At 41.8% G+C, this 15,109-nt stretch overlaps 1 protein-coding gene across 5 annotated transcripts in view; it reads left to right on the plus strand.

Annotated features, from left to right (window-relative positions):
• SRGAP1 (SLIT-ROBO Rho GTPase activating protein 1) overlaps window positions 1-15,109 on the plus strand; it is a 277,168-nt gene that overhangs the window by 251,475 nt on the left and 10,584 nt on the right. For all 5 annotated transcript variants that reach the window (XM_053662053.1, XM_053662052.1, XM_037140307.2 and 2 more), the window contains 3 exons: window positions 2,579-2,803; window positions 5,312-5,391; window positions 14,366-14,546. In XM_053662053.1, the coding sequence (XP_053518028.1) occupies window positions 2,579-2,803; window positions 5,312-5,391; window positions 14,366-14,546 (486 nt within the window). The remainder of the gene's footprint in view (window positions 1-2,578; window positions 2,804-5,311; window positions 5,392-14,365; window positions 14,547-15,109) is intronic.

Here is a 15,109-nt window from a genome sequence, read left to right on the forward strand (position 1 = left end):
AATATCACTAAAAGGAACACTTTCCAGTGAAATATGTGTATTTCAAACTTTCATCCAAACCTAATGTCATGAATGTTTTTGTCAAAAGGATGTAAACCGCTTGTTCACTGCAGAAAATTTCTGTGATTTTTAACGTTGTAGTCAGGGAAGGAGGGGAATTGTAGATGAGGCTTATACACAGATCCAAAAAAGAATTTCTGCAGATTCAATATAATGAGACTTTTTTAAGCAAAAGTTATCTCTAAAACCTCTTTTTAAAATGTAACAGGAGTCTTAAAAATCACTGCTTATTTTCAAAGAAATTGCTTTTAATTTTAGCAGTTTGATTTTCAGTACTGATACAGGGCTGTGTTGTAAGAATATCTTCCCCAAGTCATATCTAAGCGTCTCCCTGCTCCTCAGTGTTTCAGTAGGATTGCAAATAAATCCAGGAGCAGTTAGCTTGGGGACTCGCCTTCCCAGCCCGGCTTCTTCCTTCCTAAAATTGGGATGTGTTCACTTCTCATTTCACTAGAGGGTTTGCGTTCCACAGCCACAGGGATTTTTTACAACCCTGTTGACTATTCCCGAAGCCACGCCCACTCAGGCTGACCCTACAAACCAGGCAGCAGCATGCACTGGGGAAGTGCTGGCAGGGAACCATCCAGAGTGGACCTGAAATGTACACAGACAACAGGAAGAGCCCATTTGCACAGAAGTCACCACTGGAAATAGGCAGCATCTAGAGGAATGGGCATAAACTAGGTTTAGGTTAAATAGAAGCCATAAATTTTCACTTTGAAATAGGCCTACCTCAGTCTCATCACTATGTTTTGTATGCCTCAAACTAATATAGTATTGTGTGTAAACTATAACTGAAAAAATTTTTAAACATTTTTAAAAATATATTAAGCCTAGTCACCCAGGCAGTTATAAAATCCGAGGGTTTGCCATTTTCACCTCAACTTGCCGGTGCCTCCTGTTTCCCACTGCGGAGTGCCGTGCATTCCTGCAGGTTCTCTCCGTCCATGCCGTCCTGTCCGTCCATGCCGTCCTGTCCAGATTCGCCTGATGCACCTGAATAAAGCAACCGTGAACCAATAAACCACAACAGACTAGGAAAGCAGGCTGTGAATCAAGGAAGTTCCCCAAACCTGAATCTAACTCATCACATATCTCATAAGCAATTCAGGCAGCTGGGATTGCTCCCGCATTTCCACCCAAAGGTGCCCCTGGCTGCCTGCACCTGCCTTCATCCGGGGACAAGACGGAGCTCCCAGGGCAGGATGCTTGGGATTGGGACTTTGAAAAGAGAATCTGCTTATTCTTTTTCCATTGTGAAATCAAAACATACATAAATAACTTTTTGTGTCAGGTTTTCACTTTTTAAGCCAGCACTGAGTGAAAGACCGAGAAAGTTTAACTGTGGCTTTCCCCATGGAGCTTAAGTGCATCTGTTGAAAACTAGACCATTCTCATTCTGAATCTCACTGCTCCTCCCTGCATCCACCCTCAGGATGATCTGTAACGTGAGCATGGCTGTTATTGTGAACTTTTCTTTTAAAGGATCGTATGTTTGAGAAGTGGCAGAAGGGAAAGACATATGTTAGCTGTGGAAATTATGCTTTTGTGTTTTTTAGTTTCTAGGCTATCTTATTTCCAAAAGAGGGTAAAGTGTCATGTCATGTGGTTTCTCAGTTTCTTTGTGTCTGTCACCATCTCACAAAGGGAGTTCAGTGTCTTCTTTCTCCTTCCATTTGTCATCTGTGCAGGGAGATTTTACGTTTCAAGACTGACATTTTATACACTGAAAGATAGCATCTCTAGGCAGAACAGTGCCTTGCTCATGTGTTAGACACACAGCATAAAGAGCTGGCTTATTTTGAGTCACCTGTGGAAAATATCTTACAAATATCCACTGAATTGAATTTAGAAATTATTAGTAGACAACTGGAAATCTCCCAGAAGTTTGTAGTGTCCCAGCTTTAAATGGAACGAGAGAACTGAGGGTTCTTTTCCCCTTCTCTTTGCTTAGTGTTGGTATTCCGACCCGAAAGCAAATTTCAGTTTTTGGAGTTGTTTGCTTGCTCTCAGTGGTTACAAAGAATAGGCGCTTTGTTTTTTTTCTAGACTTTCTTCAAGATTGATAGGAGAAGGCTGAAGTCTGAGATGGTTTTGAGTAGAGGGAGGCCAATTTTAAAGATCTCCACAAAGCTTTATGGAGTTGCTACTGTCCCTCCCAGATTTCTGTGAGCAGCACTTACAGCCCAACTGTAATGTTTACCCATGAAACTCAGTGGACTCCCGTTTCCATCATAGTAGAACTTGAGATTATCTCAAGTTCCCGTGTGGCTTTGAAAAATGCCACTTAAGTAGGACTTACACTTCCCTTTCAGTTTCTATCTGGCTGAAGGGTTGTAAGTTGTCTTATTTTCTTCAGTGTTTTCTGAGCCAACTTAAAGTAGGATGGAGTATTGTTTTTATTCTAATAACAACAAAAAAAATGTTTTAGATCCCTGTTTCAGAACATAGAGTATCTTACGACGCGTCGATTTTCTCCCTTATTCTTTTGTGACTCCTGCCTTGCTTCCTTCCAAAGTCTTTCGCAGTACAGTGATGAGAACATGATGGACCCTTATAACCTGGCCATTTGCTTTGGCCCAACACTGATGCCCGTCCCAGAAATACAGGATCAAGTATCTTGCCAGGCTCACGTGAATGAAATTGTCAAAACCATCATCATCCACCATGAGACCATTTTCCCAGATGCCAAAGAGCTGGACGGCCCTGTTTATGAGAAATGTATGGCTGGAGACGACTACTGGTAAGTTTGAAAATGTTAGTCCTCTTCCCCCTGGAAAAATTATGGAAGTGTAGATGCCAATTAACTAACTTCCTTCCTTCCTTCCTTTTTTCCTTTCCTCTTCAAACCCTTGTGTCAAGGGCTGATTTTCAGTAGACCACAGTGAATGTTTATCACCAGGTTCCCCACCAACGCGAGTTGTGTAACGGCCAAGGGAGGGCCGGAACCCCCGGGGTGAGGAGCTCTCCCCGCATCGTGGGACCTGGGTCCTGACACCCAAGCACTGTGCAGGGTTCTAGATGTCAGCTTTTTCACAAAAAGAATTGAGTGTAAACTGCCACTGCTTCCTATTGACAAAAAAGCAGCAGCAGTAGGAGCACCCGAGGTGGGCGGGGATGCTCAGACCCGCGACAGCACTGGCTGCTCGTTACAGAAACTCATCCCTCCCTTTCCCCAGGGATGGTCTTTTTACGTACATCCTCCTTGCCGTGGCTTTGGTAGACGATGAAGGTTTTGAAATTCTGTAGACGTATTTCAATTTTTACTGTTACATCAAGAAAAGATAACTTTGAATTGACAGATTTAATTTTCATTCCAAAATAGCTTTAATTCTATATAAAGTGGTTTCAAAATTTTCATTGTTGAAGAGACTCTATCAACCAAATGTATTTCTATTTGTACTAATATTACTGTAAACAATTGTAGTAATGGTTATTTTAAGCAAATTTATTACATTAATAATATGGTTAGGATAATAATTTATCATGTTTTATTTTTTTATTTATTTGTTTTTAATTGAATTTATCGGGGCAACATTGGTTAATACAATTATATAGGTTTCAGGTGTACAATTCTATAATACATCATCTGCATGTTGTATTATGTGTTCACCATCCCGAGTCCAATCTCCTTCGATCACCGTTTATCCTCCCTTTACCCTCTTATACCTCCCTGCACCCCCTTTCTCTCTGGTAATCACGTGTTTTTAATACAGCAGTATAGACACATTTCATTAAAGTGGTAAAAAATGGAGAGTGTGTAGGCAGTTGACTACTACCAATGATAGAAAACCCTAAAAGGTATATGTTCACTATTTGATATACAGGTTCCAGCTTCTAGGAAATCATATGCAATAAACGTAGCTATGATTTCTTGAGCCCCTACCACATGCCAGCTACTCAGTGCATATGACCTTTTAGCTCCTCACAATCACTCTACCGACTGAGTTAAGAGAGACCAAGGAGCCTGCCAGTGCCTGATGGTAACTGGAGAAGGCCCAGGTCTGTCTGATTCCAAAACCCGCATGAGCCCTCCCACTCAAGAGCCACCTCCCAGCCTATCTCAGACGCAGGAGCCGCTGGCAGTGAGTAGACTTGTCTAAGCCTTCATTCTCCACCCTCCTGGGAACTCCCTGTTTCCCTTTGCCTTACCAGGGATTAAGAAGTAGGATAAGTAGCTGAAAGATTTTAAGTAACTAAAGGCACACTTATTTTTTTACATAAACCACAATAACATCTTAAACCACGGCGTGGTCATATGCCTTAAGAAAACTGAGAGTTGACTCTGTCTAGAAGTACTGCTTTCCAAGTTAACAACAAAGTATGACAGATGCCAGTTCTATTATATATCCAGCAATTTTACACATGAAATTCAGTGCAAAAATATTTACTTGAGCATGTAACTATGTACTCACCAAGCTTGGCTCTGAGGAGATACATGAGTAAGTATGTGGATGTCTGATCAGTGTTATTTGATGTGTTGTACTCTTAGACTTTTTGTGGTTGCTACTTTTTTACAGAGTAAAAGCCCCAGAATAGAGAGGCTTGCAGCCATAACATGTGCTTGACTATCTTTCCCATATGTAGTGCTCTCCATGGGTACTGTTCATTGTAAACAGGACACCAGCAATACTGTAGTTGCTCTTGTCACCCAACTTCAACAGTGTAAATGGGCCTTTACAGTCAAGTCAGGTTTGCATCTGTGCTCAATGCATGTTCCATTTATCCGCACCCATTTGAGGACAGGGGGTGGTAGTTGTACAGGTTACATTTTTTCTAAAGTTCAAATCATAACTCTCACACAAATATACAGTGAACATATGTCAAGAAAAGATGGAAAAAATACAATCAATTCAAAGAAGAAATCATTTTATTCAAAGCCAACAATTTATATGAAGTGAGGAATGTTAAAATGAATTTGCAAAAACTAGTACATCCATAGGGCAATGAGCATATTCCATTAGAACACAACACACTTTCATTTCTATGGGTAAGAATTATTTGTAAACACAAGTTTTCTGCAAGTTAACTTTGTCTTTACAGACTTGTCAAATGACCTTTGTGTCAGAGAGGAAGGACACACCCTCCCATAGGACCAGATAATCCTCAGAGGCTCCAGCATTCCATTCATAGGCTGCCCAGTAACTCTCCTGCCACTCCAAGTCTTCTGTTTTGCCTTGCAGTAGCAGTTGTTCACTTTTGAAATTCTTTCCACTTTGGCTTCACATGGACTTCTGTTTCCGCCCCACAGCGACAGCCCGTACAGTGAGCACGGCACGCTGGAGGAAGTGGACCAGGATGCTGGCACGGAGCCCCACACCAGTGAAGATGGTATGCCCTGGGCTCATGCCGTGATAACACTAGTCTTTATATCTTGTTAAAGAATTGCTTAAATGAAGAATTAGGTAGAAACAAAAGGTGTGTGCAGAGTATGGAACGTTACAGTGAACACTCTGGAACCACCACCAAGTTTAAGGAAAGAGCCATAACTCCCCGTATCCCATGGCCGTCCCCACCCCCACGCACAACTACTGTATGTCTGTGTGTTTAAATGGTTTGTTGTTTCATTTTCTATTGAATTGAGCTTTCTATAAGTACAATCATACTGTATATGTTTTCCTGTTATTTTTTCCACTCGGTATTATGTTCCAGGGGTTCATCCACATCATAGCATACGGTATGGTCATCTAATTTTCTACTCTAGAATGTTTCACTGTACTCATCTGTTCCATCACTGATGAGTATGTGGGGTGTTATCTATTTGTGCCACTAAAAACAGTGCTGCTGTGAATATTTTGAACCTGTATCCACCCCACTGCAAATGTACAGGAGTTTCTCTGGGGTAGACCCACCTAGGAGGAAGCGTGTCTTCAGCTTTACTAGATGTGCCGCACCGTTTTTGAGAGTGGCTGGAACAGGGTGCAGTTCCGCCAGCCATGTATCAGCATTTCCGCTGTGTGTGTTCATCAACACTTGATTTAATTTGTGTTTCTATGGTTACCAATGAAGATGTTTTAAAATACACTGTGTTAATAGGGAATTTGGGGTATAGTAAAGAAAACAGGTCAGGAGATGACTGCCATTGAAGGTGCTGTTTCTGACAGTTCCCAGAGGAAGGACCTCAGCACACCTTGGGTAGCCACAGGTCGCAGCACCCGGGAGCTGTCAGGAGGGACATAGAGGGAGCAGCTGGGCCAGAGCCTTTGTTGTGGTTTCCATGGGAACGGGAGAGTCCAGATAAGCAGGTCTGAAAGGCTCTGGGGTGTGGGCACTGTCGCTCCTTGTCTGGTACCTGGCCTCAAGGCTATCAGGGCAGGTGGATAGTGACCTGGAATGTGAGAGCCCCAGGGGGAGGTGGTTGGGTGCGGGCTCGGGATTGGTTGGATTGTGTCTGGAAAGCACACTCTGGCTGAGTTGTTTCCTTTCTGTTGGAACTAGCCGACCCTGGAAAGGACACTCTGTCCCTGCAGGGTCAACCAGGCCCCAGATGTCAGAAAACACACAATTTTAAAAATATGGTTAATACAGATATATTCATATTTATGTGTTTAGATTTCATTTGTGAAATTTGTAGCAAGTCTTTTGCCCATGAACACCCATTTGCCCCATTAGTTTCACTGAAGTGTTGGTTTTTTCTTGATTTACTTTGGTCTGGCTTTGTTTTTGGATTTTTTCCCCCTCATTTGTAAGAGTTCCTTGTGATTCTGAACCGGGTCTTTCATTGGGTTTATGTTTTACAAGTGTCTTCTGCTCTGTAGGTTTTCTTTCATGTGCGTACTATGCCTTTTGCTAAAGAGAGGATCTTCATTTTAAAGGAGTTACAGGTTCTTTCACTTTGTGTCTACTCTAAGAAATCCTTCTGTGCCCTGAAGTAATGAAAAGAATTCCTCCACGTTCTCTTTTAGATCTTTTCAGGTTTTGTTTTTCACACGTAGGCCTTCGTTCTATCAGGAATTTAGTTGGAGGTGTGGAGTCAATTTCTTTTTCTCCACATGGATCCCCCGTTGTCCCAGCTGCCTCAGCGTCCATCCCTTGTCCTGTCCCCACTGCTCCACACCAGGGTCACACACTGGGGCACTCAGGGCACGAGTCTGGTTCTGGTCTCTGTTCTTCCCCCTGTGGTCAACTTATCTATCTACCCCTGTATCACTGTCTTAATTTCGATGCCTTTTAGTAGACCTTAATATTTGGTGAGTCATCACCCCTGACTCTGTCCTTTTGAACAATTCTTGGCCTTTTTGCAATTTTACATAATTTTTAGACTCAGTTTTTCAAGTTATTAACACAAACAAAAAACCCTAAACACTTGTTGGGGTTTTGACTACAGTTACATGGATAATACATATATTAATATGGAGAGAACTGATGCTTTTATGATGTTCAGTCCTCTAGTCCACAAACATATACCTAGTTACTTCATGTCTCCCAACAAACTTATACTTTTGTTTGACATCTTGAGCTGAATGTTTAACATTACTTTTCAACCCCCTTTTTAATATGAACATATAAAGCTGTCACTTTTCTCTTAGTATCTCTTTAGCTGTACCCATGATCTGTTGATTCTTTTGTCAGCTATGGTTAATATGCTTTAAACTCATTCGTTGGGGTTTTTTTTCCTACTTGTTCTTTTGGGTTCACTTTGTATTTGCTGCTTGGTCACATTTTATAGTCTCTTGCTCTGTACTCATAATATTAATCCTTTCCATTGTTTCAGATGTTGTGTCTGATCATTCTAATATCTGCAGTCTTCCTGGCTCTTGCTCATTGAGTCTGCATTTCCAGTATATTTTGTAAATTTTTTACACATTTTTGGAACTTTGTAGAATTCCTTTAGGCTCCATTGAAGGTTAATTCCTCCAGAGAGGGTTTGCATTTACTTCTGCCTGGGGTACCATCAGCTTGGGACCACACTGAATTTTTAGCTTGAGGTTTTCCAGACCACCCAGGTAGCATGAATGAATCTGCAAACCTGCCTAAGGCCTGGAATGCAGTTGTAATTCTCAGACCTGATTTGGTCCAAGGTTTGAGATAGATGATTTCCTTAAATCAGGGGTGGGAACAGGGGTGGGGTGTTTACAATCTGTGGAGAAGTACAGAGGGCCAGGAGTTCGCTGTGACACTGAGATATGACGGGGGGCAGGGGGGAAGGAGCTAAGATTCTCCACACTAAGCCGGCCCCTAGACTTAATCTTTTGTATAAAATTGAAAGCTGAAGTTAACCAAGCAGGGAAAATGCCCTCAAGGCAAACTGACTCACATTTTCTAGTGTTCTGTTTACTGCACTGGATTCCCACTTCCGGTCAGTGTTTGGTCTTTAATATTACTGTTACGATAGCCTACTAATTCCATGATAAAGATTTTTTTAATCCAATGTTTTTTATTGATTTCAGCAAGAGGGTAATAAGGTGTCTAGTGTGTCCACCCCATGCTGCAAAAGGAAAGTTTCTTAGTGTTTTTAAAAGTAGGATAAGTTGTCCTTACTGGTGTGGCTCAGTTGGTTGGGCATCATTTGCAAAGCAAAAGGTCACTGGTTGGATTCCCAGTCCTGGCACATGGCTGGGTTGCATTTTCAGTCCTTGATCAGGGCTCATGCAAGCGACAACTGATTGATGTTTTTCTCTCACGTCAGTGTTTCTCTCCCTCTCTTTCTCCTTCCCTTCCTCTGTCTCTGAAAGAAAAATAAATAAAGAAAGTATTTTTTTAAATAAAAAAGTAGGGTGAGTTGATATTTTCTGAACTCAGGTTAGAAGATGCTTTTTAAAGTGAGAACCGTGATGTTCCTTCAGAAAGTCTCTGAGTGCTACCCCATCCGCCATTCATTCTTCTGTCTTCAGTCTCTTTGTTTCTCTACATGATTCATTCCTTTTTCACGAATGACTCTGGGAGTGTTTCCTCGCTTTCCCCAGGGGCAGGAGGAGCCCAGACAAAGCTTCCTGGCTCTCATCCCAAACATCAGTCTCACCGCCGCACCATCTGTCAGTTGTTCTTACCTCCTGCCAGCAAAAAAAGAGCTTTGCTGAGGACTGTGCTTTCTCGTTAACATTTTGATTGTGTTCACCTGATGTTGCTAAAGAAAAGCATTCTTGCGAAGGACAGCCGCCCTTCCCCACATCCAGCCCCTAAAGTCCTGTAACTAAATTAACTAGAGCATTGATTATCTTTTTGATTGCTCAGGTATTTATTTTGTTTTTTCTGTTGTGGTTTCACTGGAAAGAATAGCTTTTGTTTCCAAAAGAGAGGCTGTCACAGAACAAAGCCATCATCTGCAAGGGTAGGGGGTAACAAATATAGGAGGGCAAGTGTCAGGGACAGGAAGGTCCCAGGGAGAGAGTGTGATGTACTAGCATTTTGTGTAAAATTAGAAGACATAGGGTAAGACTTGATAGCACCAGGCAGCCAAAAGGTCAGCTCTGCTGAATTTTATTTCCCTTCACACAAAATTGTAATAACCATGCAGAAAAAATGAAGCTCTCACATTACACTGTTATTATTATTGTTATTGGTAGCAGCAACATTCTGCAGAGTCTCAGTCCACCCTTGAAGGGCCATGGTACGCTCTCTGTGAAAGGCGTGTGGTGAGTTGCTGTGCCCTGAGATTGATTTGCTCCACAGTGACTCGACTGAGATGTGTATAAATAGCTTATGATTGACACCTGACTGTGAAATGACTCTCATGGGAGCAGAAAGAGTCAAAATAAAATAGTGAAATTGCTCAGAATGCAGGAGGGTTACCAGTAAAATGTCTTTCTGATTCATCCGGTCATTCTTTCATAACCTCTCTACATTTGAACTAAATAAACGAAGACTGATAATCCTGTTGCTAGTTGTCTCAGAAAGAAAGAAAGACTGAGCACAGAGGTTATGATTGCAGAATTATGATAAAATATGTACATACCTATTAAATCGTCTTGGCTAGCCCATGGCCAACACTGACAGTGTATGAATGAATGGCGTGAAAGAACGCTAATGATGTCTCTTCATTTCCCATTGACAAGTATATGGATTGTACACTATCTTATGGGCTGGTATCTTTTCACTTTATTTCAACAAGATTTTAATACATGGGGGTGTTCACATAGGAGGTGTTCACATAGGAGGGGGTGTTCACGTAATTCACAAATTACGTGTCGTGAAGTTCTTTTTTGTTATTGATTTGAGAGAGAGAAACAAAGAGAATTCATTGTCCCACTTATTTATGCAATCATTGGTTGATTCTTCTATGTGCCCTGACTGGGGATGGAACCCTGCTCTAACGAACTGAGCTAACTGGCCAGGGCTTATGAAGTTGTTTTGTTTTGTTGTAATAAATTGGCATGTCTTTGTCCTCTCATGGATATATTTATTTGTGTTCCCCAGAGAGAACTGCAGGAAAAAAAAATCTGGCATCTGTTATCTTAGATAAACCAGGATTTATTCTGCATCTGCAAGTTTAAAACAAACCAAAAAGTCAGTCTCTTTGAATATAAAGTTATATGCCTCCTCTATGAAACAGACTGGTAGATATTTAATAAAGCTGCTATTTATATTTTTAATAAAGAAAATACAATTTTAGTAGAGAATACCAGAGTCTTAATATAGGATCTAAAGTTACAGTCACTCGTTAAAGGACTAAATTGTTGTCTTAAAATGATTTTCACACATACTTTGCGAGAAGCACACCACATGCAGATTATACTGCAGTGTGAAATACTATTCACCTTAAAAATTACCTCCTAGCAAAAGGATGGGGCATTTTTTGTCTTTTCTTTAAATGTGTAGCTGAAATTCACTCAGGCCCTTCAAAAAAGGCAAATCCTAAGCGTTTTCAATATGTTTGTTGATGTGTGTGCTTTTACCTCACATGTCCTAGAAAATGTTTGAATTTATCAAGAGAGAAAGAAGCTTAGCTGGGTAGCCAAAGACTTCTTGGGCAGTTATTCCATATAAGTACAACACATATTGAAGATGCTGCAGTTAACTTTGGGAAAAAATAAACCATTTTAAATGAAAGGTTTGTTACAAAGGGAAACAAAGGACAACTTCCTGAGAAAGTATTTGACAGATAGGTAGGGTTTTTTAAATATATTTTATTGATTATGCCATTACAGTTGTTCTGTTCCCCCTATTCATTCCCCTCCACCCTGCACACCCCCTCCCCCACCATTCCCCCCCTTTAGTTTATGACCACGTGTCTCAAGTTCTTTAGCTTCTATATTTCCCATACTAATCTTGCCCTCCCCCCTATCTATTTTCTACCTACCATCTATGCTACTTATTTTCTATACCTTCTCCCCCCTTCTCCTTCTCCCATTCCCCTGTTGCTAACCCTCCATGTGATCTCCATTTCTATGGTTCTGCTCCTGATCTAGCTTTCCTCTTAGTTTGCTTTTGTTTTAGGTGTGGTTCTTAATAACTGTGAGTTTGCTGTCCTTTCACTGTTCATATTTTTTATCTTCTTTTTCTTAGATAAGTCCCTTTAACATTTCATATAATAAGGGCTTGGTGATGATGAACGCCTTTAATTTTACCTTATCTGAGAAGCACTTTATCTGCCCTTCCACTCTAAATGAAAGCTTTGCTGGATACAGCAATCTTGGATGTAGGTCCTTGCCTTTCATGACTTGGAATACTTCTTTCCAGCCCCTTCTTGCCTGTAAGGTCTCTTTTGAGAAATCAGCTGACAGTCTGATGGGAACTCCTTTGTAGGTGACTGTCCCCTTATCTCTTGCTGCTTCTAGGATTCGCTCCTTCATTTTAATCTTGGCTAATGTAATGATGATGTGCCTTGGTGTGTTCCTTCTTGGGTCCAACTTCTTTGGGACTCTCTGAGCTTCCTGGATTTCCTGGAAGTCTATTTCCTTTGTCATAATGGGGAAATTCTCCTTTATTATTTGTTCAAATAAGTTTTCCACTCATGGCTGTTCCTCTTCCCCTTCTGGTACTCCTGTAATTGGGATGTTGGAGCATTTAAAGATGTCCTGGAGGTTCCTAAGCCTCTCCTCATTTTTTTGAATTCTTGTTTCTCCATATTTTTCTGTTTGGTCATTTTTTTCTTCCTTCTGGTCCACTCCTTTGATTGGAGTCCCAGTTTCCTTTCCATTACTATTGGTTTCCTGTTCATTTCCCATCATTTCAATTAGTTTAGCCTTCATTTGTTCCTCTAATTTGTGACTAAAATCAACCAGTTCTTTGAGCATCCTGATCACCAGTGTTTTGAACTGTGCATCTGAAAGTTTGGCAATTTCTTGTTTGCTTAGAGTTATGGGCTCTGGGGCTCTGAGTTGTTCTTGAGCCATGTTTGGTCTGTTCGAGCCTGTTACGTATGAGGGGTGGAGCCTTAGGTGTTCACCAGGGCGGAGCCACCCAGGTCACTGGGTTGTGACACTGAATGTGGGGGCAGAGTCAAAGGGGGACAATGGTGGTCCCCTCTGCTGCATCCCGCCGCTGGGGCCTGCACAGTCTGTCTCACTGCTCGTTCCTTTGCTGGTTTATCTGCGCACGAATATGTGACCGGGTCAGCCTGCTGCCTTGTGCCTTCACTGGGTCTGTCCACACTTGGGATCTGCCCACGGCTGCCTACGCACCTGGGTTGTGCGCCTGGGTCCATCTGGTGGATCTTTCCTGCCCGACCCCACTCTGCTGCTGGCTCTGCCCCTCTAACCGGTCTGGCTGAATGGTTCGTTGTTGTCGGACTTCCATATAGTTCAGTTTTCTGTGTTTTGGCTGCGTATTTTGTTACTAAAATTTTGTTGTCTTTAAACTTGGTTGTGTGAGAAGGCACAGTGTTTCTACCTATGCCTCCTCCATCTTGGCAGAATTCCTCCAGATAGGTAGGTTTTAATCTGTTATATACACATACGTATTCTACCATATTTGGGAACTAATACATGCCCAGTTTTCAGCAAATGATGTATTACTCATAGCATAGATCTATTTCTCTAAGTATATAGCACCTGCACTGGCCCTTTTTAGTTCTGTCTATTATCGATGAGAAGTTTATTCACCTGTGGTTGGTAGCAGAGAAGAGGATGGGGGTGATGGTGGGAGAGGGGAAGAAAGATCATACTGCCCCACATAGAAAGGCTTTTTGCAGTAAGCCGAATCACAAAAAGCACCTCCTATAGTTGTTTAATTCATCTGCTTATCTGCCTTTGATATTTGTGTCAGAATTAGATCAAAGCTAAAAGTATTATAGATTCACATGCGGACGTACAAAATAATACAGAGATCCCCTGTACCCTTCACCCAGTTTCCTGCAGCAGTCACAATACCGGGCACAACCATAGTGTCATGTCACGACCAGGAAACTGACTTTGATACAATCCATTTGCCATATAGTCACATTCTACCAGTTTCCATGCACCCATTTGTGTGTCATTCATCCAGTTCTCTAAGACTGTATCACGGATATAGAACTGCTTGACCACAACAGCAGTCAACATAAAGAACAGGGCCACTGCGAGGGTGCCATGCTGCTCTTTCACAGTCCCCACCCTAACCTCTGGGCGCCATTAATCTAGTGTCCACCTCAGTACTGTGTCCTTTGAAACATGCTACGCAGGTGGAATCATGCAGTATGTGGCCTTTTGAGATGGGCTTTTTTCAGTCACTGTAATTCCCTTGGATATCTGTTGATCTCTAGAAAATAGGATTTTTGACTCTGGTGTTTTAATTACAGTACTGGACAGTTGTAAGATATGCTTGTTTCATAGGTCATATCCAGAGTCTGTTGCTGAAGTTGTCTTTACTGTTGGTGGCAGTTTGAAGATTTAACAGTGTGGAAAAAAGTAGACAAGGAAATTCAATGTATTCAGTTGGTTTTTAATGTGGCCATTTTTGTAAACTTGATTTTTTTAAAATAAGCAAATAGAACATAGACTTCCTAGTGTTCTGGGATCGTGATATTTTCCACATTATAAATGGGATTAACATGTTGCAAGAGAACTCCATCGATGTCAAAATGATATTGGAGCTATTGTGGAGGAAATCAGAACCCATAGAGAGATCTTATATATCATATTGCAAAGTTTAAAATATTTTTAATTAACTTAGCATTGTATCTGTAGTAAGAGGCTGGGGAAATTAAGATCTAATGTTCAGTTTTTCTTTGCCTGAAAAACTGTTGACAGCTAAAGAATGTTTTTCTATATCTTTTTCAACACCCTCATTTTTTCTTTCTTGATGATTCGTGTATCCCATTCTTCTGTCTGGATGTTAAAACAGCCTCGTGTTGTTGTTTCTGAGGCCTCATCTGGGCCTTGCAGGTAGTGTATCACGCATTCCCAACAACCCTGTCCCTCACCACTTTCTGGTGTGTTCTTTGCAGAATGCGAGCCAATAGAAGCCATAGCCAAGTTCGACTACGTTGGGCGGTCCGCCAGAGAACTGTCCTTCAAGAAGGGCGCGTCCCTGCTGCTTTATCACCGCGCCTCCGAGGACTGGTGGGAAGGCAGGCACAACGGGATTGACGGGCTTGTGCCTCACCAGTACATAGTGGTGCAGGATATGTGAGTAGTCCCAGCTTGGATTGCCAGGGCGCTCCCAAGAGGGGACCCCAGCTCTGCTCCTACACTGCCCTCGGGCTTGTGAGGAAAGAGCAGGGGGAATTGGGCTGACACTTCCGAGCTGGGCACCATTCTTTGCCTTGCTCGTGGGTCCCTGAGCACAGAACTTTAGGTTTTCATTTCCCCAGCTCCATCAGGAGCTTGGGAGCAAGGACTAGTGAGAGATGCCTTTTGAAGCTTTCCGATCCTTAGAACCTGTGCAGAGAGCAATGTTAAGAGCTGAAGCAATGAAACAGTGGTGCTTTCCTTGTGGTGTCTGGCTACCGTTTCAATTCCACATTCCCAAAAGAGAAGATACTGACCTAAAGTTTAAAAAGTATCATCTCCAAGCTTCCTCTTCTTTTTTTAAAATTTTGCTGATAAGGAAGCTCTAATTTCAAAATTATTTAAAGAGATGGGAAGATGGTCATAATATGTAAGTGAAAAAAGCGGGTAACAAAGCGACAGTATAACCCTATTCAGTGAGTATAGTATTCCCATGCAGCACCAATCTAAGAGCAGCTTTG

Source organism: Artibeus jamaicensis, unplaced genomic scaffold, assembly GCF_021234435.1.
Source record: "Artibeus jamaicensis isolate MK-2021 breed Jamaican fruit bat unplaced genomic scaffold, CSHL_Jam_final contig_233, whole genome shotgun sequence".
In the NCBI taxonomy this organism is placed as follows: Eukaryota; Metazoa; Chordata; class Mammalia; order Chiroptera; family Phyllostomidae; genus Artibeus; species Artibeus jamaicensis.